This window comes from Hylobates moloch, unplaced genomic scaffold (assembly GCF_009828535.3).
Source record: "Hylobates moloch isolate HMO894 unplaced genomic scaffold, HMol_V3 SCAFFOLD_20, whole genome shotgun sequence".
Taxonomy (NCBI): Eukaryota; Metazoa; Chordata; class Mammalia; order Primates; family Hylobatidae; genus Hylobates; species Hylobates moloch.
In genome coordinates this window covers 54,345,463-54,371,276 of record NW_026652295.1, presented here as the reverse complement: position 1 = coordinate 54,371,276, position 25,814 = coordinate 54,345,463, and the positions used below count along the sequence as shown (strand labels likewise).

The 25,814-nt window shown below is 39.1% G+C and overlaps 1 protein-coding gene across 23 annotated transcripts in view; it reads left to right on the top strand.

Moving 5' to 3' along the window:
* Positions 1-25,814, top strand: part of DST (dystonin) — a 495,141-nt gene that overhangs the window by 210,551 nt on the left and 258,776 nt on the right. For all 23 annotated transcript variants that reach the window (XM_032140288.2, XM_032140274.2, XM_032140272.2 and 20 more), the window contains one exon: positions 8,254-8,315. In XM_032140288.2, coding sequence (XP_031996179.1) covers positions 8,254-8,315 — 62 coding nt within the window. The remainder of the gene's footprint in view (positions 1-8,253; positions 8,316-25,814) is intronic.

Genomic DNA, 25,814 nt, shown 5'->3' with positions numbered 1-25,814 from the left:
TTTCATCCTGGTTTCAGTGAAATAGACAGGCTCAGGCTTTCGTGTGGCGGAGGCAAGGGCTCTAAAGATAACTGGAAAAGGAGAGATAGGAAGAGAAGGGCTGTTTACTAAGCAGATACTTTGAACTTCTCAGCAGGAGCTGGTACAATTTATTCATTTATAATATATTTAGAATAGGGTTAGAAAATCATATAAAGATGTTTCAAAGCATCTTGGCAACTGTTAATCCAGCAGTATTGTGGTATGATTGAATGCTGGTTCTCTATTGCTGAAGTAAGTAGTGATCATTTTTGTTTGTTTGTTTTTTTTGGAATTAACTGTGTATACATACAGTTTCTATTCAGGAAGGTCTGTTGGTCTAATGTTTCAGACAAGCATAAGAATGCCGAAGATAGTTTGTCTTTTGCTTGTTTAGAACAAGGGTTCTTATGTCTTGACTTTTCATTATTCATTTATTCATACTTAGAAGTGAAGTGCTCCTAAATTCGAGGCACCTCGCTTTTCCTGCATTATTAGATTAGGGGTTCCATTGTTTGATGACATAAAAGTTTAGAATCAGACTTCTTAAGATCCCACTTTGGCTGTGGAATTTTAGGCTAGATTCTTAATCTCTACAACTTTAATTTTCACAGCTTTAAACTGAGGACAGTACTACCCAACTCAGAATTATTGTGAAATCCAAATGAAAATTTATCTATAAGGCATACATAAAGAAATACCCAAAAGTGTTTTTTTCCCAGAAGGATGTATGTCTAGCCTATAAAGGTGATCCTTCCAAATCATGTTCCTGGCACACATATCAGGGATAAGTTAAACAAGTTAGGCCGGATTTTTTTTCTTTTTATTGCCGGGGAATTCTGCCTGGGGTGTTAGAAGAGAGAATGTGATGAGTTAGTTCAGCTGTGAAATCTAACATCCTATTGGTTCGCCTCATTGCAAAACAAAACAAGGGAATTAAAACTTTTTTTTAAGGACTTCTTAAGAACAACTTTAAAATGAAAAGGAGAAATAGACAATTTGGTTTCTTTTTAGTAACAGTTGCATATATCCCCTACAAAAATAGTAGAGGAGTCTGGCTTTGTTAATATTTGTTTAAAAGGAGGTGTTGACTAGTTTTCAGCTTGCAAGTAGGAGTGTCTAGTCAGTGTTTTCTTTTCTACATAGAAAGTTAACAGGACTCTGACACATCAGAGTTTGTACGGAGAGAGTTTAGGGAACTGCTGCACAGATTTCCTGCAGAATGATGGGGCAGCTCATGAAAAATGGTCAAGATTGGAACGCAAAGCTGGTGGGACTGATGTGCTGTATGGGTTAGTAGTATCACGTATACTATCACTTTTCATGTTTTCAGAACTGGGAAGGGAAAGTTGCACTACGTGCTTCGGTTTGCATGGCGATAGTTCAGCTGATTGTCGGGCATCTTTCAAAAACCTGTACTGAAATCAGGACAACTTCTGAGGCTCCCTGGAGAGAACTCCCCTGCCCATTGTTGTCCACAGACTATGTATTTATATAATCTCAATACTTACTGTGTGTGTGGTACTGAGTGAGTTTAGCTTTGTTTGGATTTCACTGAAAACCAGTCAATATAGATTGTAATAATCAGTACTCTTTTTGCATTTATTTGTTCCCTCCCAATTCTGTTATACTTTGTCTTCATTGTCGTTACATATTTTCAGCTGTTACACTTTTAAGGGGGATATAAATGTATATTTTTATTGAAAACTTAATCTATAAATGAAATAATTTTCAAATAGAGGAATGTTATAAAAGTTCAATTGTTTAAAATCACAGGAATGACTTTCCCTTTTTGTTGCCGTAGCAACATTGCTCTAAATATAAATCTCAGTGTTAGACATCTGTAACTGAAATGAAATAAAGAACCATTATGAGACTTGTAATTGGAAAATTAGATGGTGTAATCTGGAATACTCCCTTTTGAAATAACTCCCTTTTGAAATAAAGTGTATGGAAAGTGGTGTGATTTACAAAGTCTTCCCAGACTTAAATTGTTCTCTGACTCTAGGTTCTTGAAGAAAGATGAAGCCTTTAAAATTCACATTAACTCTTTTCTCATTACTGTAGCATTATGGAAACCTTCTCATGTTAAAGAGCATATTTTGTTATTTGAATGGGACTCATTTAAGTTGATCATGGTTTAAAAGAAAAGGTTTAGGTTGTTCCTGTTAGAAAACAGCATCAGAATTTATGAATTATGTGTGTTATTTAGTTAACTTTAGTCTTTGTGTCTTATGTACTTTAGTTACGGATCGTAATTCCTAGATATTACCTCAGCAGTACCTACGAAATATCATGTTATTATCAGTGCTTTTGAGCATCTAGCACAACAACAACAAAACCTCATTGATCAAAAGAACCTTTGTATAGTTATGAACCTATCCTCTGTACTTAGAGGTAAATTATTTGATTAAATCAGCTTTCTTAATATACTGCTTGGGTAAGTAGCCAATTTATCTGTAGAATCTGTTTTACCTCATGTTCCTTGAACTATAGGACCAGTTTTTATTCACTTAGAAAAGAAGAAATCTATTTTGTTAACCCTTTTGTACCCAAGAAGAAAATAGTTTATATAATACACATAATACATTAAATTTATTTTGTGACTTATATGGAAACTCTATTCTTGAATTATAAAGATTTTTAATATATTATTAAATTTTTTTTTCTTGAGGATTTAGCATCGGGGCCTTGGTTGTTATTTAATGGGAATACTATGGATATTACCTAGGAAGTAATTTTTTTCATTTACTCTGTTTTCTTTCTGCTGGATGCTTAGAACATCACTGCTGAAAATGTGATATGAGTGCTAGACTTTGGCACAGAACTTCCATTGTTTGCAATCACTTGTCCAAAGTTCACATCACTTCACAGAGCCAGATTCCCCAGCTCCCTGTCTGTGACTGAGATGTGGTCAGCACTTCCATTTGAAAAATGACAGTATCTTGGGGATAGTGGAAGCAACCTTGTAGGGAATCATAAGAGTTGGGTCCTAACCAAGGCTCTTTCAATGTTAAATGATTAAGTCGGAGTTTCTTTTTAGTGGAGAAATTGACACATGGCTGGCTTCTGTCTCGGTACCCTACTTCCTGTCCTTTATGCCCCACCTGACTGCCCTGGATGAGGTTGGTCCTTCTCTCTTTTGTGCTTGCATACATGGTGAGTGCCATGTACTTCTCTCAATTGGTGTGCTTACCACACTGCCTTTCTGTCAGGTGTCCTCTCAAGGTCATGAGCTTCAGAAACCAAGACTAGTGCTTTCTCTGCAGCCTGGTGGTCTCAGTGTTACAGGACAGGGGTCCGGATCCAAACCCCAAGAGAGGGTTCTTGGATCTCTTGCCAGAGAGAATTCAGGGAGAGTCCACAGAATAAAGTGAAAGCAAGTTTATTAAGAAAGTAGGCCAGGCGCGGTGGCTCACGCCTGTAATCCCAACATTTTGGGAGGCCGAGGCGGGAGGATCACCTGAGGTCAAGACTTCGGAACCAACCTGGCTAACATGGCAAAACCCTGTCTAAAATATAAACATTAGCCAGGTGTGTTGGTGCATGCCTGTGATCCCAGCTACTCAGGAGGCTGAGACAAGAGAATCCCTTGAACCTGGGAGGCGGAGGTTGCAGCGAGCTGAGAATAAAGAATGGCTACTCCATAGACATAGCAGCCTTGGGGGCTGCTGGTTGCTCATTTTTGTGGTTATTTCTTGATGATATGCTAAACAAGGGGTGGATTATTCATGCCTCCTCCTTGTAGACCATATAGGGTAACTTCCTGACATTGCCGTGGCATTTGTAAACTGTCATGGCGCTGGTGGGAGTGTCATAGTGAGGACAACCAGAGGTCACTCTCGTCGCCATTTTGGTTTTGGTGGGTTTTAGTCAGCATCTTTACTGCAATCTGTTTTATTAGCAAGGTCTTTATGACCTGTATCTTGTGCTGACCTCCTATCTCAACCAGTGACTTAGAATGCCTTAACCATCTGGGAATGCAGCCCAGTAGGTCTCAGCTTTCTTTTACCTAGCTCCTATTCAAGATGGAGTTGCTCTGGTTCACACCCCTCTGACACCAGCACCACCATAGCACTGGACTCGTTAAATGACCAGATAGATGCTAGGATGAAGAGTGAGTAAATGAAGTAAGTACAGAATCTGCACTTATCAGTGAAAAGAACTAGTAAATTGTTTCTGTTTCCTTGTTCTTGCTTTACATACAAATTGGTAATTTAGGTTCATTTTGAACTGTTTAGGAATAGCAAGGCCGAAAGACATTTAAGACACCATTATTGCTTTAAGAGATATAGTTGTATATACTACTGTATATATGTATACAAGTAATTCTACATTATTTTCCTCAGTTGGATTGTCCTTCCTGAAATAAAATTATTTCACACAATGGGCATCTATCTGTTGAGTGCATAGAGGCATTGCGGCATAGAGGCTTTGTGGCATCTAGTATGTGGTAGACAAAGATGAATGAGGTATAAATGATGCCCCTAGGGGGCCAATAGAGGAATTAATAAACATTTTGTGGATAATATTATTGGTTCATAATTATTAGTATCATTGTTTTTGATAGCAGTTTTAAGCAAAGTGCCTGGGGGTTTTACATTTGGAATCAGGCAAATACAATAATTTTAGGGTCAGGCACAGTGGTTCACGCCTATAGTTCCAGCACTCTAGGAGGCTGAAGCAGGTGGGTGGCGTGAGCTTAGGTGTTCGAGACCAGCCTGGGCAACATGATGAAACCCCATCTCTGCAAAAAATGCAAAAATTCACCAAGCGTGGTGACATGTACCTGTAGTCCCAACTCCTTGGGAGGCTGAGGTGAGAGGATCATTTGAGTCCAGGGAGGTGAAGGTTGCAGTGAGCCAAGATTGTGCCACTGCAGTCCAGCCTGGGCAACAGAGCGAGACTGTCTCAAACAAAACAAAGATAAAACCAGGCCAGACTCGGTGGCTCATGCCTGTAATCCCAGCACTTTGGGAGGCTGAGGCGGGTGGATCACGAGGTCAGGAGATTGAGACCATCCTGGCTAACACGGTGAAACCCCATCTGTACTAAAAATACAAAAAATTAGCCAGACGTGGTGGCACATGTCTGTAGTCCCAGCTACTCGGGAGGCTGAGGCAGGAGAATCGCTTGCACCTGGGAGGCGGAGGTTGTTGTGAGCTGAGATCACGCCATTGCACTCCAGCCTGGGCAACAGAGCAAGACTTTGTCTCAAAAAAAAAAAAAAAAATTTAGTATAAATTCAGAGCATTTATACTCAGAATTAGCAAACTACTTCTACTCTCTGGGAATGCTTTCTGCACCCCTTTCTCTAATTTTTAAATAAGAAGTAGATTAGAAGTTTGGGGCACTGAAAAGGTATTATAGGCAGAATCAAAAAATGGGCTGTATATAAGTACCTTTCGTTTCTCCCTGACAGTGATAGGAAATGGAAGGTGTTTCAATGAGGTACTTTGGAGAAGAAATGCTTATGAAATAAAAACTACGTTATATGTTCCTCCCGCCCATTCTTATTGGCATTAAAGTAGGAAAACTGTAAATGATAATGCTATCACTGAGTAGTTTTACAACAAGTTGAATTTGAACAGACCATTGTATCTCTTTACTAAAATTTCTTTATTTCCTTTTCTTGAACATTTGTGTTTTTTCAGAATTTTTATTTTCCTATTGTAAGCACTCTGATTTATATTCTCATAGTTACATTTTGTACGTACTATGATTATAACTTCAGAATCTATTTTAGAAGTAGATTTGCTGGGAAAGGTCATAGATATTTTTAGGGCTTTTTATGTATATTGACAAATTGTTGTAGAGCAGTGTTGTCCAGTAGAGCTTTGTTTTAGAGCAGTGCTGTCTGACAGAAACTTCTGTGATGATGGGATTATTCTATATCAAATTATTCTAAAGTGGTGCTGTCCAGTAGAGCTTTGTTCTAGAGCAGTGCTGTCTGATAGGAATTTCCATGATGATTAGAATGTTCTATTTCTGTGCTTTTCAATATGTTAGCCATTAGCTACATGTGACTGTCGAGCACTTAAATTGTGATTAGTGCAACAAAGAAACTGAATTGTTAATTTTATTTTGCTTTAATTAACTTTGGTTTAAACTTAAATAGGTGTATGTGACTAGTGGCTACAGTACTGAACAATGCAGGTCTAGAAAGTTTAAATTAAATTACATTTTCATCAGCAATATGTGTGTCTGTTTCCTGTGTCCTTTTGAAGATGAAAATTTTAAAAAAATAAAATCTTGGCAATTTGATAAGTTAGAAAAGCTTTATCTATGCTACTTTATATTATTATTTTTTGTTAGTGAGATTGAGTACCTGTGTGCATTACATTTTTATTGTTATTTTATTATTTTTTTGAGACAAGGTCTTGTTGTGTCACCCAGGCTGGAGTACAGTGGCGCCATCATGGCTCACTGCAGCCTTGAGCTCCTGGGCTCAAATGACCCACCCACCTCAGCCTCCCAAGTAGCTGGGACTACAGGTGCATGCCACCATGTCTGGCTAATGTTTGTATTTTTTTGTAAACACGGATTTCGTCATGTTGCCCAGGCTAGTCTCCAACTCCTGGGCTCAAACAATTTGCCTGCATTGGCCTCCCAAAGGGTTGGGATTACAGGCGTAAGCCACCACACCTGACCCTTGGGCATTACTTTTTAAAAAATTGATTAACTGTCTGTTTTTGCCCACTTATGTATTAAAATGTTAATCTTTTTCTTCTTGCTGTTTTTTCTTAATAGTAACATTTGTCTCATATTGTGTATATTTTCCCCAGTTGATATACTTTTGTTTACATTCAAGTTATTCTAGAGAACATAAATACTTTTAATAAATAGGACAAACATTTTCAAAGAAACTTTAGTTATATTACAATAGTTTAAAGGGGGTTAGGAATGAAGAATGAGGAGAAAAAGAGATGAAGAAAGAGACCGAAACATATCTTACCCCCAGGGAAAGGATGGAGAACATCTGAATTGTGGTAGAAGAGGAAAAAAGACCACCAGGGAAGGAGAAAGAGGTAGCCCTGGAGGCAGAAAGGAGAGAAGAAGGAAATACGAAAGTAAGGAATTGCTGTCTAGAAGTAGGGAGGAAGAAGATAGCGTAATACAGTTTTGAATGCTAGCTCTAGGTGTTGGATGATTATCATTCTCCTTTGAAATAATAACTTGATGAACCACAGCATTCTGATTGCTCTTTCTCCTGAAATCAGAAGAAAACTTTCCTCACTCTTCTTTGTGCTGTCTGTAGGAACCAGGGCAGGATCACTGTCCACAGTGAAGATCTAGTTGGGGCATTTCTTTGTTATACAGTTCAACACGGGAATCTAGGAAAGAAATAGCATAGGCCAGGCATGGTGGCTCACGTCTGTAATCCCAGCACTTTGGAAGGCCAAGGTGGGCGGATCACCTGAAGTCAGGAGTTCGAGACCAGCCTGGCCAACATGGTGAAACCCTGTCTCTACTAAAAATACAAAAAAAAAAAAAAAAAATTAGCTGGGCGTGGTGGCGCATACCTGTAGTCCCACCTACTCTGGGGGCTGAAGCAGGAGAATTGCTTGAGCCCAGGAGGCAGAGGCGGAGGTTGCAGTGAGCGGAGATCATGCCACTGCACTCCAGCCTGGGTGACAGGGTGAGATTCCATATCAAATAATAGTCATAATAAATTACTACTTAATATTAATTAAGCAGCATAATTAATGTTCAGCCAGCGTCTACTTCAAGCCAAAAAGTCTCAATTTAGACCTTGCCTTTTGTCAAGACTTTAAACTATTTGCTGGGTAATCATGAACAAGTCTTTTATCCTTGTTAAGTCTTGGTTTCTTATTCTACCAAATGGGAGTAACCCTTCCTCTTATGGCTGTGAAGAGCAAATGGGATGTACATATGGTAAAGTGCTTTTGGAAATTCAGTGCAAGGACAAGGCTTACGTTAGACAACTTCGTGGTGGTGGTGGTGATGATGAGGGGTTATGGGACAGAGGGGCAGAGGGCATTTGTTTAATGGAGGAATATTGGTAAATGCAGTACTGGGAAGAGACCAACCTGACAAGCAGCTCTTTAAACACTTTCTTACAGATAGCCTGAAGCTGCCAAAATTTAACAAGAAACTTTGAATACACTGAAGCATACCTTTAAAATATCTCATTTTTGTTTATATTCATGATCACAAAGTCATTTATTCACAGATTTTACCAACCTTATCTTTATATATATTTTTTCCTTTCAGATGAACGGGACAAAGTTCAGAAAAAAACATTTACAAAATGGATAAATCAGCATCTCATGAAGGTCAGTTTTTATTTCGTTCACTTCCTGGAATTGTTTTGAATATTTCAGTTTATTTTGCAGTAATTGATGATATAGCTCTGAAGCACAACTTTTGAAAATCATCTTGAAAGTTTAAATTCTAGAGAATTTTGCATGCATTTTAGGCATCTATAATTATTTGGTGTGTGGATGGTGGGTAATGATGGAGGTAGAAAGGGTAAGTACCCAGTGATTTCAGTGCATTCTGTGACGTTAGTAAAACCTGTTATTATTGGAATCTATAAAATCTCAGGAGTTTCAGAAATCTGTAAATATTTATATGTTAGTGCATGGAAAAGCTACATTTCTTAGTAAGATTTTTTTTCTCTCTCAAGATTCAAACCAAGTTCTGGCATCAAGTTTATGTGGATGGCAGAAGGTTAGATGAGAATAAAGATATTATAGGGACAGAAGTCTAGACTAATTTTATTCTTATACTTAATTGAATCCAGTGGTTGGTGCTTATGTCTAACTTTCTCTATGAAGCAGTTAATTGTTGTGGTTCTTAAATTAATATTTACTTGTGTACCGTGGGTAATTTTGAGAATATAAACTATCCAGAAAATAGATACACACAAAATTTGCATATAATTTCATGGAGTTATTGGACCCCATTGAAGCCCTTCTATAAATCTTGTGTAAGGAACCCTTAGGATTTCACAATAAACTATTGGTCACTTCCCCTTTCTCCCACCTTTTAAGGAGAGCCCTAAAGTTGAAATAGGTCATGTTTCTATTTGGAGTTTTCTCACATAGAAACGTTATTTTAAATGTGGTTATATATTCTTAAGCTAGCCCACAAATCTCATTTAAACTATCATGTAGCTTAAGAGTGGTACCAGTAATGTAAATAGCGTTTAGTCATCTTCTGTAAAAGTGATTTTTATTTCAGGGGCATATCAGAATTACCTTAGAGGTGTGTCAGTCTTGTCTCTCTCACCACTTGACAGAACCTTTTTCTCAAATTCTGATAATATCCCTCAGGGAGGGCACATCACGCACTCTCTGGTTGAGAATCACAAGCGATAAAAGGTTGAAACCCCATGCTTTGAGGAAATATATTGTGAATTCTGATGCAGCATGTGGCAGTTCATCTGTCCTCTCCCAAGCTTTTCTTTCATTCTGCACATACTTTATGGGAGAGGATCTCTTCCTTACAGGCTAGGACACCTCTGTAAAGTTTGGGGTGTGGATACTGTAATAAGTTGCCTGGAGTGCTGACTCAGGCTAGGGACGTGTTCCCTATCTTTTAAATAATTCATAAAAGTTTTGCCTTTTCTAAATTTTTATCTTGTTAATTTAAATTTAATATTATTCACTTATTTCCCCCTGTTTTTTTCACCCTTGTCGTGACTCCGAGAACTATTCTTGTTTGTTCTATTCCTTTGGACAGTGAGGTGCTTGAGAGGTTAGTCTCCAGACAGGCCTTTCTTTACTGGATTTTTTTTTTTTCATTTTTGTAAAAGGTATATTGTGTTAATTTTGAACAAATCATCTTTGAAAGGAAAACATCTTTTGCAAGGTTATCAGTCTGTGACATGTACATCAAACAGAGGAGCAGAAGAAGCCTCACCTTTGAGGTCAGGTAAATGGTGGTGTGTCCAGGCTTTGCAGTTCATTATTTGTGGGAACTTAATCTCTTTATGCCCTCATCTGTAAAATGGTGGTAATGCCAGCTTGGTGTAAGGATTTAAATGAGATAGTCTAAATAAGCATAAAGCATATTACTTGGCATATTGTTAGGCATTCTATAAATGAGAGCTTATGGTATAGAAGGGTGGATTGACTTGGATGGTGTCAGACAAAATTGTGAAGTTAAGTGGAAGTTGCTTTTGGTGCCCATCTGCTTCCCTTATCTGTGTCTCTTTTTATTACATCAAGTACTTTTCCTTTTAGTTTATTTATTTTAGAAAAAGCTACAGTTTGGGGTTCAGACTGTTTTTGAGGAGACTGATAGGTGTGTTGCCTCTTTACCTCAGAGTCCTGCTGGGACACTGAAGAATGGCTTACCTGTGGTGATCCTGCAGCTGTGCTCTCCTTGCCCCCTGCCTACCCCTCCACCGATTTTTACAGGTTGATTTGGGGGCCTGCAGTCCTTTTTTAATCTCCTTTTCTTCTTCTCCCACACATTCTTCTCACAGAAAGGGAGTCAATGAACACTCATCATACTTCTGAAAGGTTGGCAGCTTTTGGACCTCAAAGTTAGTTTTACTTAGAGTCACACTTGGAGGGCATCTTCAGAATCTTCTGATTCAGTTCCCTCATTTAAAAGTAGGGGAAACTTGCCACAGCTACTACTGGTAGAGCTGCACTAGAAGTCGTGAAATGAGAATATGAATTCGAATGAGATGCTGTGTCCAGTGTTTGACTTCTTTGAGCACTGCAATAGGTTGCAGATCCCAGCAGGTCCCCCTTGGTTGTGGGGTTGTGTTTACTTTTCTTACCTTATTGTTTCAACTATTTGCTAATTTTTGTGACTTAGGAAGTTGTGATTTATGTAGCTATAAAAAAGCATATACACAGTGCTCAGGGTTGATACTGGCATGGTCAATTTTTAAAAGTTTATATAACTGGCAAAAGTAAACATTGTGGAGCTTTTAAATGATTGCATAAGTTACTGTTACATTTATATGCATAAATATTCTTAAAATATTTGGTGAGGATTTTTTTGCTCTTTGATACAGTTTCTTTTATTGTTTTTTGCTTATTTCAAAAGCATGTTCATTAAAAGGGAAAAAGTCAAAATCATGTCTTTGGAAAATCAGTTAGAAACACAAAAGCAATTATTAGAAAAAGTTTTCCTGAAAACTCTGGCACAGAAGCTTGAAAAACAACCCATGATGTCCCAAAATTAGTGATACTTGAAAAGAAGCCATAACTGGGGGATATTCCTTTTCAACCAAATGGCTGTTTAGGCCAAATGGTTGTGATGATCAAATTGTTTTTAGCCAAGTGTATGCCACTCTATATTTTGAAACCATGGTCTCATTTATCTTTAAGCTTTGCATATACTGCTTCCTTAGAAGAGGGTCCTTTTGGATCTCCACTTTCATCTGGCTTATCAGTGAAGAATTAACTAGCACTTGTGAACTAGAACCCATTAAAATTAGGAACATGGAACCTGATTAAAAATTTCAAGATTTTTAGTTCTTTGTTTTAAAAGTCCTTGTTTATCCAGAAAAAAGCAATCTCTAAAAATATTGTTTAAAAAGTTAAATATTTGATTTGTGACATCATTTGTTTTATTATATCATTTAAAATATCTAGATAGGGTAACAATGTCAAATATTAAAGCAACTTTATAAGAAAACAAAATTTTCATGATTATTAAATTCTTTCTAAGCCCAAACTTGCAACTTATATATAAAAACGTAAAGTAATCCTGAGACCAAAAAGTTTGAGAAATATTACTCTATGACTCTGTAATAGGTTATTTATTGCAGCACTAACTGCAAGAGGCTGGAAATGACCTACATGTTCATCAATAAGAGATTGGTAAAAATAATTATGATGCATCCAAACAGCGAAATACAACAGTAGAAAGAATCCGGAGCATTAGGCCAGAAAATGAAATGAAACACATCAATCTCTTATTGATGGTTTTACTGAGTAGGAAGACGTAAAACCATCTCTATTTGCAGATGATAGCATCTTGTTTAAAGAAAATCTCAAGGAACCTAGCATAATAACTACCAGAATGAATAAAGGAGTTCAATAAGGTCGAAGCATACAATATCAATATTTAACAAACTATTGTGTTTCTATACACTTGCGAAGAACAATCCAAAAATGAAATGAAGAAAACGATTCTGGGCCAGGCACAGTGGTGCACACCTCTAGTCCCAGTTACTTGGAAGACTGAAGTGGGAGAGTCTCTTGAGTCCAGTCTGGGTAACATGGTGTGACCCCGTTTCTTAATCTTTTGATAATCAAGGAAAATTCAGGATCAGGTCAGAGAATATTTTTCACTCAACAGTCCAGCAGATAACACTAAACTCTGTTTAGTCTCAGTGGATGACGCCAAGGCCTCAGCCTGGCCTTCAACCACTGCTGCTCCATCTCGCTTTCCCATTCGCGTCCTGGTGCCCTGCACACCCCAGCCCTGGGCCAAGGCTGCTTGAGGATGGGCCCTGAGGACTTTTAAAATGTAACCCTTTCTCCAGAAAGTAATTAATATGGCCTTATTTTGTATTTTTCAGAGCTACAATTACATTTGTTTAAAGCAAATCAGCTAATTAATTAAAACTTGTATTTGTTGGTGAGCAGACATCTGTGGCTTTTTTCCAGATGTATTTAAATTTTAGTGTTCCAGTAGTTCAGTTGTATGACTAAGCCTGCCCTTGAAACTGATTGTTCTGTTAAGAATGTTTTCCTTTTGATTCATCATTCTTCAGAATACTTTCAAGAATAAAGCGCAGTTAACACACAGATTATTTACCTTGCAAATCATGGTTTCTAGGAAAATTGCTGGTGTCAGGAACATTTATGTATTATTCTTTAGCATAATTTAAACTGCAGAACTAGAGTAAGAGCTGATTGTTATTGGAAATGTGTCCGGAATTAGTGGGTTCTTGGTCTCACTGACTTCAAGAATGAAGCCACGCCTCGCGGTGAGTGTTACAGCTCTTAAGGTGGCGCGTCTGGAGTTTGTTCCTTCTGATGTTTGGATGTGTTTGGAGTCTCTTCCTTCTGGTGGGTTCGTGGTCTCGCTGGCTCAGGAGTGAAGCTGCAGACCTTCATGGTGAATGTTATAGCTCTTCAGGCGGCATGTCCGGAGTTGTTCATTCCTCTCAGTGGGCTCATGGTCTCGCTGGCTTCAGGAGTGAAGCTGCAGACCTTCGCGGTGAGTGTTACAGCTCATAAAAGCAGTGTGGACCCAAAGAGCCAGCAGCAGCAAGATTTATTGCAAAGAGTGAAAGAACAAAGCTTCCACAGTGTGGAAGGGGACCCGAGCAGGTTGCCACTGCTGGCTCAGGCAGCCTGCTTTTATTCTCTTATCTGGCCCCACCCACGTCCTGCTGATTGGTAGAGCCCAGTGGTCTGTTCTGACGGGGCACTGATTGGTGCGTTTACCATCCCTGAGCTAGACATAAAAGTTCTCCACCTCCCCATCAGATCAGTTAGATACAGAGTATCGACACAAAGGTTCTCCAAGGCCCCACCAGAGCAGCCAGACACAGAGTGTCGATTGGTGCATCCACAAACCTTGAGCTAGACACAGGGTGCTGATTGGTGTGTTTACAATCTCTGAGCTAGACATAAAGGTTCTCCACATCTCCACCAGACTCAGGAGCCCAGCTGGCTTCACCCAGTGGATCCTGCACTGGGGCCGCAGGTGGAGCTGCCTGCCAGTCCCGCGCCACGCACTCGCACTCCTCAGCCCTTGGGTGGTCAATGGGACTGGGCGCCGTGGAGCAGGGGGCGGCGCTCGTTCGGGAGGCTCGGGCCAGACAGGAGCCCATGGAGGGGGTGGGAGGCTCAGGCATGGCGGGCTGCAGGTCCCGAGCCCTGCCCCGCGGGAAGGCAGCCAAGGTCCGTTGAGAAATCGATCACAGTGCTGGTGGGTCGGCACTCCTGGGGGACCCAGTACACCCGCCGCAGCCACTGGCCTGGGTGCTAAGCCCCTCATTGCCCGGGGTAGGCAGGGCCTGCCAGCTGCTCCGAGTAGGGGGGGCCCGCCAAGCCCACGCCCACCCGGAACTCCAGCCGGCCCGCAAGCGCCACGTGCAGCCCCGGTTCCCACTGGTGCCTCTCCATCCGCACCTCCCTGCAAGCTGAGGGAGCCGGCTCCCGCCTTGGCCAGCCCAGAAAGGGGCTCCCACAGTGCAGTGGTGGGCTGAAGGGCTCCTCAAGTGCCGCCAAAGTGGGAGCCCAGGCAGAGGAGGCGCCGAGAGCAAGCGAGGGCTGTGAGGACTGCCAGCACACTGTCACCTCTCAGAAATACCTGTATCTTCAGTTAGCTGAATTTTACCTGGAGAATTGTTCCAAAATATAAAATTGATGACATTCTTTTGTCATTTACAGCATTTATTTCTGCCTATTCTACCTATGACACTAGGTACTCCCTCTTTATATTAGAGGGTTTTATATAACTGCTTGTTGTTACTCATCATGTGCAATTTGCTGTCTAGAAATTCATAGGGCAACAATATGAGAAATGGCACCTATGAGTTAAGTACGGATTTAGCTTTTGCTTTTCTTGGGTAATGGGGTGGGGGACAGAGAAAGAAGGAAGGACTTTATTTTCTGAAGCACGTTAACAGCTATCATTAGAAGACTCCCTTTAATCACTTACTTGGGCCTGGAATTAGAACTTGAGCCATGAGAGACTGTGTTTAGGAGGAGTAATTTAAGGGGATACATGATTTTTAGGGGAAGATTGGAGTCCAGAGAAGTCTATATAATGTGGTTTCCTTGCATAGGATCCATCTAATTGGCAATTTATGGTGGAAATATATTCTTCAATACTTATCAGCTATATTTTAAATTTATTCCTTCACATTTGAAAGAGGATATTTGGTCTAAATGTTTTTTCTTTTTGTAAACTTTAATTTATTGACACATAAATGCATTTGGAGAGGAAGAGGCCCTGGATGCCATTGTTGGGCACACCTTGCTTGTTAGTCATCTACTTGGTTACTACATGGGAGACACCCAACTATCACAGATTTTATCACTGTTCCATCATGATTTTGGAAAGCTTAATTTACTCATGGCACAGATATTCTTTGCCCACATAGTGAAGTCAGTGACCTCATGACTCCACCAAATCAATCACACTATTCTTTATTTTCTGATTTGGTGACAGGAAGAAAATATAAATCCTCAAGCTGAGAACACAGTGGTATCTTTTAGAGAATAGAAAAAAGAGCTCTATTTCCTCTGTGGTTTTGACCATTGCAAAGTTATCGAGAATAATTTTACATCTGTGGGCTCAGATTAAATAGGGGATTTTTTTTTTTTTTTTTTTTTTTTTTGAGATGGAGTTTTGCTCTTGTTGCCCAGGCTGGAGTGCAATGGTGCGATCTCGGCTTACCGCAACCTCCGCCTCCTGGGTTCAAGTGATTCTCTTGCCTCAGCCTCCCGAGTAGCTGGGATTACAGGCTTGTGCCACCACGCCCAGCTGATTTTGTATTTTTAGTAGAGACGAGGTTTCTTCATGTTCGTCAGGCTGGTCTCGAACTCCTAACCTGAGGTGGTCTGCCTGCCTCAGCCTCCCAAAGTGCTGCGATTACAGGTGTAAGCCACTGCCCCCAGCCAAAATAGGGGAATTTTTGAAGCATCAACTTTATAAAGGACTAATGAAAAATACTGCTTAGTAGAGTGTATTGCTTTGGGTTCTTAAAACCTACAAATAAGACTTTTTTCCCCAGACCTTAGATTTATGTTAGTAGTTCTTAAACTTTAGCCTTATCAAACTCACTTGGACGGCTTGTTAAGATTGCTGGGCCCCATCCCAGGAGCTTCTGATTCACTAGGTCTGGGGTAAGGCCTGAAAACTGGCATTTCTAACAAATTTCAGGAATTTGTATTTCTAACAAAATGCTGATGCTGTTGACCTGGGGCTATATTTTGAGAATCCTGTCATAGATAAATGAATATAAACATATAAATAACCATCTCTTCCATTTAGCATAACCAATAAGTATTCTAATATAGTGTAGAGACTAATAGTAGCTATCTTTCATTGATCCCCTACTGTATGCTCAGTACTTTACAGTACAGCTAATGTTGTTTTTCGAGCTAACCAGGATCTGTCACTTTCATGTCTTAATATATTTAATTTTCACAATAATCCTGTGGACAGGTCCTGATTATTGTTACCCCTGTGTGACTGATGATGAAACTGATACCCAGATTCCATAATTTCCCAAGGGCATACAGCTAGTAATTCTCAAGGCTGCTATGGAAAATAAGACTGAGATTACCTAACTTCCTATATGCTACACAGAAGTCTAAGGAGAAAGTTAAAATTATACCTCACTCTCCCTGACTCCAGATTCTTTGCTCTTTCTGTTATACTGAATTCTTGAGAATAATTTTTAGTTGAGTGATTAAAGATAAAAAAGGCTGAAGCTGAACTTGACATTTGGACATTGATCTGATTCCTTTACAAATAGGACTTCACATTTAAGTTATGTCTGTTATACTGTAAGAGATAACAGTGTATGTAGTTATGAAAGAGTTGGTTTTTGGAGAAATGTCTGATTAATGCCCCAAAGTATAGAATTTAGGAGCAAATCTTGCAAATCACGTTTTTATAAATGTGAAAAAATAGTTGACAGTTTCAAGATTGTAAGAGATATATGGAAGAGTATGAAAGACTCTTTTTTAGGTAAGTAGATTGGGATTAAGAAATTATGAATGTTTTTGTTGTCTTGAAGAATAATGATTTATTGGTGATAGGTTCCTTAATCAATTAAAAAAATCCAGAATAATGTAGCAGGACAAGCCACAGACGAAACTCCTCAGACACTGAGTTAAAGAAGGAAGTGGTTTATTTGGCCGGGAGCATGGGCAAGACTCCTGTCTCAAGAGCTGAGCTCCCTGAGTGAGCAATTCCTGTCCCTTTTTAAGGGCTCACAACTCTAAGGGGGTCCATGTGAGAGGGTCGTGATGAATTTGAGCAAGCAGGGGGTACGTGACTGGGGGCTGCATGCATCGGTAATCAGAATGAAACAGAACAGGAAAGGGATTTTTACAATGCATTTCCATACAATGTCTGGAATCTATAGGTAACATAACTGGTTAGGTCAGGGGTCGATCTTTAACTACCAGGCTTAGGTCAGGTAGGCCCAGGCCTGGTTTCAGGTCTGGTTCCTTGGTTTCGGGTCTGGTTCCTAGGTGCTGGGCTACATGCCTTTAATTTTGTTTCTCTTTCTTTTTCTGAGTATAAAACAATATGAGAGGGTTTGTCTCTCTTCTCTCAATAACACTATGCTTACTTTCAATAGGCCTGTATGTTGAACTTCTAGTATAACCAGGGCTGTATTTGAAATACAGTTTGAGAAGTTCTCTGTTTTTATATAGCTTGCCGTTGTTGGAGATATTAAATATGTATCTGTGAAACTATTAAACAGTCATGTACAGCAGCATATGATAAAATGCCAGAATGAGTAGGCAAACAGTAAGGGTTTTAAGAGGTCAGAGCCTGGAGATTTGGGGTGACTTTGAGTAGTTTGGGACTGTGCCAGGGCAGGGAGTTTGACTTAAGCTAGGTGCAGAGGAGGGTGGGGGTCACAGGGAGGCTGGTGTGCTGGACTGCTGAGGCTTGCTAGAAGGCGATCAGGTTGGACAGAAAAAGATGAAGCCAGATAAGAAACAGATATGATTGGTTAGCCAAGGAAGCTGTTGGAAGTTTTTGAGAACAAGCATGACATACTGGCATTTTAGGAAGAATCCTACATTTCATACACAGGCATTAGGGAACTAAAGTGTATTGTGAATTCCGTGACATGTCTGACTGTCTTCATGGACATGGGAGCTCAGTAAGTCCTCGCTGGATGAGAATCTGTAGGGAGGTGACTACTGGCTTAGCCCAGGGAACTCTCTCTTGTTCTTCCCTCTGCTTTGTAGCAGACACTTGGATGAAGTCAGGGAAGGCACACTTAATGAGATCTACAGACAGAAACAAAACCCTTTGTAATAGATGAATGAAATCTATCCTCAAAGTAATTTTAAAAGTTGGGCCTCTGGTCTCATCAAAAGGACAACATTTAACAATGAAAAATGTGAAGTTCTGCTCAAAGGTTGAAATATCCACCTGTAGGATGCAGAAGGGCTGTCATAGCAGTAATCCACGTGGTAAGACTAGGGATTTGTTGACCTCAGATTTACAACAGTGGTGCTGCTGAATGCCGTCTCAGGCTGTCTTAATAGAGCTGAGGGTTCATAGCCCTTTTGTACTCTTCCCTGGGGAGGCCACAACCAAACTGTTTTGTACAGTTCATGACAATGCATTTTAAGAGGAAGTGTCTACAAGGAGGCATCTATGATGATGAAGAAGGATGGAAACACTTGGAAAGTGGCCTTGAGAAGAGGGGATTAAGGGGAAGGGTGATCAGAATGCTTTCAGAGGTTGATTGGGCAGTCGTATAAGAAAGGGTGCAGTGTTCAACTTATTTAATCCCAAGAGGATATTACTGGATAGTTTCAGGAATGAAGATTTAAGATCAATGTAAAAAATACCTTGATACATCCTCAGTGCCCAGTAAGTGTTTTTTGATCTAAAGGTATACAGTTGGGCCTCCATATACTGGAGGATTCACTTGTGAAGATTCAACCAACTATGAATCTAAAATATCAGAAATAAAAAATAACAAACAAAATTTAAAAAAATACAAATAAAAAACCAATACAGTATAACAACTGTTTATATAACATTTACATTGTATGAGATATTACAAGAAATCTAGAAATGATTTGAAGTATACAGGAGGATATATGTAGGTTATATGTAATTATGATGCCATTTTATATTAAGGACTTGAGCATCTGTTGATTTTGATATCCTTGGGGGGTCCTGGAACCAGTTCCCCACAGATACTGAGGGACAGTGTTAGTATTAGTTTCTTATGACTGCTGTGACGAATTACACAAACTTGTAATCTTTTTCAAATAAGGTAACATTCATAGTGTCCAGGGATTAGGACTTGATATGTTTGGCTGCCATTCAGCCTACTACATGTATGAATAGTTACAACTGCCTGATATAAAACCCTCACCAATAGCTTCATGGGACAGGGCACTCCCTAGTTATCATGGAATTTCCACCAAATCATGTGGACCTTGAGTTATAATCTATCAGAAATGGAAAAGAAATGATTGGTGTATTGTTAGGAAGGTGAACTAGGTGGTGTCTAATACACTTTCCGAGAGCAAGACTATATAATCAAATGACGATTTTGGATGACAAGATATATGAAAGGCTACTAAGTAGGGATGGACCAGAGATTTATTTTTGTATTTTGAACTATTTGGAAATATTTTAAACTTTAAAAAGTTGCAAAAATAAAGTAGTACAAGGAACACTGATATACTGTTTACCCAGATTGAGCTCTTTTTAGTGTTTTACCCAGTTTGCTTTATTATTCTCCCTTCCCCAACCACGTGTGTGTGTACTTTTTTATCTGAACCATTTGAGGGTAAGTTATATATACCATGATCCTTTACCTCTAAATATTTCAGTATGTATTTCCTAAGAATAGGGTTATTCTGTTTTGGACCACACAGTTAGCAACTTCATAAATTTATATTGGTGTAATATTTTAATGTCTGTATTTCAGTCTTGTTTGTTGATCTTTTACATCGTCCTCTCTTCCCCGAGGGCAAGGACCAGTTCAGGATCAGGTATTGCCTTTAGGTGTCATGTCTCTTTAACCTGCTTTCTTTCTTTCTTTCTTTCTTTCTTTCTTTCTTTCTTTCTTTCTTTCTTTCTTTCTTTTTTCTTTCTTTCTTTCTTTCTTTCTTTCTTTCTTTCTTTCTTTCTTTATTTATTTATTTAGAGACAGAGTCTGGCTCTGTCACCCGTGCTGGAGTGCAGTGGCGTGATCTCGGCTCACTGCAACCTCTCCTTCCTAGATTCAGGTGATTCTTGTGCCTCAGCCTCCTGAGCAGCTGGGATTACAGGCATGAGCCACCATGCCCAGCTAATTTTTAGTATTTTTTAATAGAGATGAGGTTTCAATATGTTGGCCAGACTGATCATTTGAGAATTCCTGTTCTCAAATGATCCTGCTGCCTTTGTCTCCCTAGGTGTTGGGATTATAGGTGTGAGCCACCATGCCCTGCCAACCTGCTGTAATTGGAAACAGTTTCTATAGCCTTTTTGGAGACTTGTATGAAATTGACATTTTTGAAGAATACAGAACAAGGATTTATTTATATAGAATGGAAAAATGGATTAATAGCAAAATATCTTTTGAACCTAAAGTTATTTCATGACAAGAAGACAAACTTTTTCTTTTTTCTTATGAGGGTCATTTAAGCAATTATAAGTCACTTTAGTGTTTGTTGATAAAATTGTGAACTATCTTTTCAAATTAAGAACACCAAAATTTTATTCAGTAATTCCCTCAAATAACTTTAGTTCTATCTTGTGGTCAATTTATAGTTTTTCTTCTTCTTCACTTTCTTATTCCTTATTATCATTATTACTACCACCACTATCAGTGCCATTTATTGAGCGCTTATTATGTGCTTGACCCTGCACTAGATACATTACATACCTTATCTGATTTAATCCTTATTTTATCAGTGAGAAAACTGAGGCTCAGGGAGGATAAGTTATCTGCCCAACATGAAGTAGCTAAAATGTTGGCAGAGCTGAGATTTAGTCCTTTGCCCTTCCTGGCTCCACAGAACTACATCATGCCATTGCATTATGCCACAATATAAAGACACAGAATCTTGAATCATGAAGAAGAAATGGAGACAGAGAAGTAGAAAGAAAGCAATATGCTAGGGCGCATGGCCTCTTTGATGTGTTGTAATTTCTTTCAGCGTTCCCTCAAATACTCTATCTTGGCTGGTATGCCCTGGCCTTGTTATGTAGCCATAAATTTCTATTTGCATTCTTCTTCAATCAACACACTAGATAAGAGTTCAGAGATACAGATAAAAGTATGCAAAGAAGCCAAGCAGCATTCCTGAGGGTAATTGTTTTAGCTGGAAAAGGGTAATTTCTAAGGCGTTTTCAAAGAAGAAAAAAATTACACTTTGTTCAGTGGTGCCAACATATTCTAAATCATGCTGTACAGATCTTCACATTGGAAGTGTATGCGTTCTGTGAACCCTGAAAATCTGAGACAGGTCTCAGTTAATTTAGAATGTTTATTTTTCCAAGGTTGAGGACGTGTGCCCATGACATAGCCTCAGGAGGTCCTGACGACATGTGCCCAAGGTGGTCAGGGCACAGCTAGGTTTTATGCATTTTAGGGAGACATGAGACATAAATCAATATGTGTAAGATGTACATTGGTTCAGTCCAGAAAGGTGGGACAACTCAAAGTAGGGAGGTGGCTTGTAGGTCACAGGTAGGTAAGAGACAAATGATTGCATTCTTTTGAGTTCTGATTAGCCTTTCCAAAGGAGGCAATGAGATATGCATTTATCTCAGTGAGCAGAGGGTGACTTTGAATAGAATGGGAGGCAGGTTTGCCCTAAGCAGTTCCCAGCTTGACTTTTCCCTTTAGCTTAGTGATTTTGGGGCCCCAAGATTTATTTTCCTTTTACAGTTCTGTAGTAGGAGGATTAAAGCACTAGACTTGGTTTGTTATTCAAAACCAGACTCTAAGCTGCATAAGGACAGGTTATATCTGTTATAAGAAACAACTCATCTGCGGCCTCTAGCATGTTGTCTGATACACTGCTGTTTTCCTCAGACCGTAGTAGGGAATTTGATGTGTAATGAATGAATATGAAACTAAATAAAGCTTTTTTTCCCACTAGTATATTACTTCTATGATGGAGAAGTGAAAGGCTTGCTTTGGTAGGAGTGAGGTAAACGTTAGTCTGCAGGAAAAGAAAAATAAACTTATGGTGACTTTCTTCTTATAAAGCTGTAAAGGTCTATTTAATTCTAGGTATAGAAACTGAGGCCCCAAGTCCAACAGGTTGACCAGTGGGGTCCCAGTTAGGATTCATTCTTCTGACTGCTTTCTATGTTCTGTCCACTGGATAAACCAGTTTCTCCATGTATAGCTAGGTAGTAGGAAGTTGACTCATATTCATAGGTGAGATTAATTTATTTGTCCAAAGTTACTAATTAGCTTTGCTGTTCTTAACCACTGTTGTCTTATTGTAGATGTAGCCAGGTTTTTTTGAAGGTCTAAGATATTCTTTTCCATAGAATCAAATAGAAAACCCCATTCCCAGGCTCTAGTGAGGGTTTACCATATTGCAAACCTGAGGGAGAATTCAGAGACTAGTTTTAGTCTGACAGAGGGACTGACAGAGGAAGACAAATAGCAAAGGAAATGAAGCCTGTAATCAGAGAGGTAGAAGGCCATTCCTTCTAGGGAAGGAATTGGACTTGCTGAGGAGTTTGGAAACTGAGTCATTTGAACCTAATATAATATAGAAGAAATTACTGTGTTGTGAACATTTAAAAGAAGGCTGACTTCAAAGGGAAGCTGTTGAAGCTGGGAAGGCTATTGCATACTTCTGAAAGTGTTGAAATTCATACCTGACTGGATGGCACAGTGCTGTTGATGTAGAGTGTTAATATATTCTGATGCTGTTGTTTGCTTAAATATATTTTTATCAAAAAATTTCAAGTAATCTTGTTTATGATTAAAAAAAAAACTCTCCTGGAAAATCCACTAGGTTTAAAATTTAAGGAACCCATGGCATTCATTAATATGTCAGTTTTTGCTGCTACATATGTATAGAGTTCTTAACATATGGAATGGGAGCTTTCATAAGTCATTTTTAGAGGCCTGAAATTGCATTTCCTTAAATGGGTGCAACTTGTTACAACATAGAACAAGAACTGGTCTTGTTCTCAGGCTAGCCCTCTAGATCTATCTTAGTTAATGCATATCCTGTTGTACAGATGTTAAGTGCTCCAGAAGCCATATACTAGAGGAGAAAGAGAGGTTTCCTCCTCTCATTCCCAAATAGATTTAAATTTCAAACTATCTAACTCCTTTTCTTTGTCCATTCCTCAGAGTCACCCTCTTCTACCCAGGGGCCCAGTGCATGTGTGTGTCCTCCCGAGGCACTCTCTTTTCCAGAGTGTTCATGTTTCATCTTGGACTCCCAGAGCAGCTGGTTTCAGCCAGGGTCATGAAGAAAGACTGATGGGAACCTCACTCACTGTAGTCTGTGAATGATAGAGCACATTAGCTATCCCACTGGAAAATAAATCTCCAGTGGAATGTTAAATAGATTCAGGAAGAAAAGTCAGCTGTGCATTGGAAGGTCAACAGGGTAGTAAGCTAGTCGTACCTAGAGTCTGCCTCAGTGGTTAGTTATTCTAAGATATTCCTACTTTTTGCAACATATTCTCTCATTGTACTTTGGGACCCAGGGTAGGTGGCACAGTGTGGTGGGGAAAAGCACAGGCTCTGGACTGAGCTGCTTAGACTCACATCTCTCCTCAACTGTTTTCTAGTAGTATGACTTTGAACCTTTCTAGGCCTTAGTTTTCTCATTTGTAAAACAGATAAGAATAGTGCCCTCTTACTGGGATTATATTACACGAAATAATGTACATAGAATTTTGAACACAGTGCCTGTTACACAGTGTGTGTGTGTGTGTAAAACAGACTGTTATATATCTTTATATCTATAGACCCTTAAGATTGTCAGAAAGCTTCAGATTTGTCCGCCTGTCTTCTCTAACAGTGGCTTGTGGTCCTGATTGCTTTTTTATGTATTTGAGTCATAATATTGCCTACATTGAAAAGGGAAGAATGCCTGCAATATGCAACTGTAGTGGTTTTATAATAGTATTACAGTGATGAATGCCAGTTAAACAGTGAGCTCTAAATAAGGAATGTGTTTTCTGTGGTCTGGCCAAGAACCACTCTAACACCAGTTTTTCCCCCTCACATGGATATGACAGTGTGAGGTGAGATGCTGTGAGTGCATGGCAGACAACTGTTTGGATTATTTGTGAGCTATCATATCACTGGTTGAGTTTAGCTGAGATGAGATAATTTGCAGAGCAGTAGCCCAGTAGTCATAGCCACAACATAACATTTCAGCCTCCTGCCTGAGCAGAGATTCTAGCACTTAGGTTTTCTACAAGAGCATCAGCAGCCTTCCCGTGTTATTATTATTATTTTTTAAACCAACAAACACAGCACTTGGAATCTCCAAACACCAATACTACTTACTGAATTCTTGGAGAATAGTGTAAAAATTTCTTATCTTAGATTTAAGTACAGTTACACCAGAAGGACATAGCATCAGTATCCATGCATATTCTAAAAGTAGAAATGATTCCCATAGAGCTGTTGTCCTAGTTAATGAGTTTTAATATTATCCTTTCTTTTACCTCATAGTTTGTTATTGATCCCAAATCTTAAACATCTAGCTTTAATTTTATGTTAACTTAAAGAACTTAAGAAACACACTTATGGACACTTTGATTTTACTGAGCAGTATATACAATAGAACAGTTTTAACGTGTCTTCCAGGTTGCTAAATAGAATTCAAATTTAATTTCTGATTAATACTTTCTTGCTGAATTTTAAAATTAATTTTCCAGTGTTGACAAGATTAAATAAAAACATGTTTTTTGGAAGAGAAACAGCAGTTTTCAAATCAGGTTCCCAGGAACACCAGTGTTGTGGGATACCCTGGGTTGGGGGAGCAGCGGAGGAAGTTTCATTTGCCAAAGAGTTTGGAAAGTAGCATTTTCTGGTTGAAGAGATTTGTGGTACACATTAGCATACTAAAAAGAGAAAATTTCTGTGGGAGAGAACCCTGTTTAATCCAATGTTTCCTAATTCATTTGGTCTTGGAATCTTTTGTCAAAGAGTATCTATTATTAACCTTCCTTTGGGAAATCCTGAGTTTTAAAGTGAGTGCTTTCAAGCAAATTTAATTAATTTTGTATTAATTTGAGTTAATTGGAGTTACAGATTTAATTTGTATTTAATTTAATTTGTATTAATTTGAGTTACAGATCTGGATGGGGCCTAGTTAATTTGGTGGTCATTGCAGAAATGTTTTCTCACAGCCCTTCTTTTTAAAATTTTTTTTGAGACAGAGTTTTGCTCTTGTTGCCCAGGTTGGAGTGCAATGGTGTGATCTTGGCTCACCATAACCTCTGCCTCCCCGGGTTAAGCGATTCTCCTGCCTCAGCCTCCCGAGTAGCTGGCATTACAAGCATGCACCAACACGCCTGGCTAATTTTGTATTTTTAGTAGAGACAGGATTTCACCATGTTGTTCAGGCTGATCTCGAACCCCTGACCTCAGGTGGTCTGCCCGCCTCAGCCTCCCAAAGTGCTGGGATTACAGGCGTAAGCCACCGTGCCCAGCCCTCACAGCCCTTCTTATAGGTCAATTATTTTCTAATTTATGGATGACTTACCCTTTTGGTTCTCTTGAATTATAACTGAGCTATTTCTTTAATTGTCTAAAATTCTCATACCCTAACTTCCACCTACTTATCTTGGGCCAGCCCCTGCCAAATGATATAAGATGTATATGGCAGCTCTTGAATACCTGAAGAAACTATTTTGTCCTCCTTCACCAAGTTTTTACTTGTCAACCAGATAGTTCCATTTCTTTTATTTTATTCTCATGTGATAAGATTTTCTATCATACATTTCTAACATATTCTCTTTCAGTTTTTATATTTGAAATTATTAAGGCTACTGAGTTGAAGACAGAAAATGAGTTGAAGGAAAGTCTACCATGTAATCAGAGCTATATGATGCCAGAGCATGCACAGAAGTTATCTATGTTATGATCTCAACTATGTTTATACTGTCTTCTACCTTTCACCTCCTACCTTTGTACATGT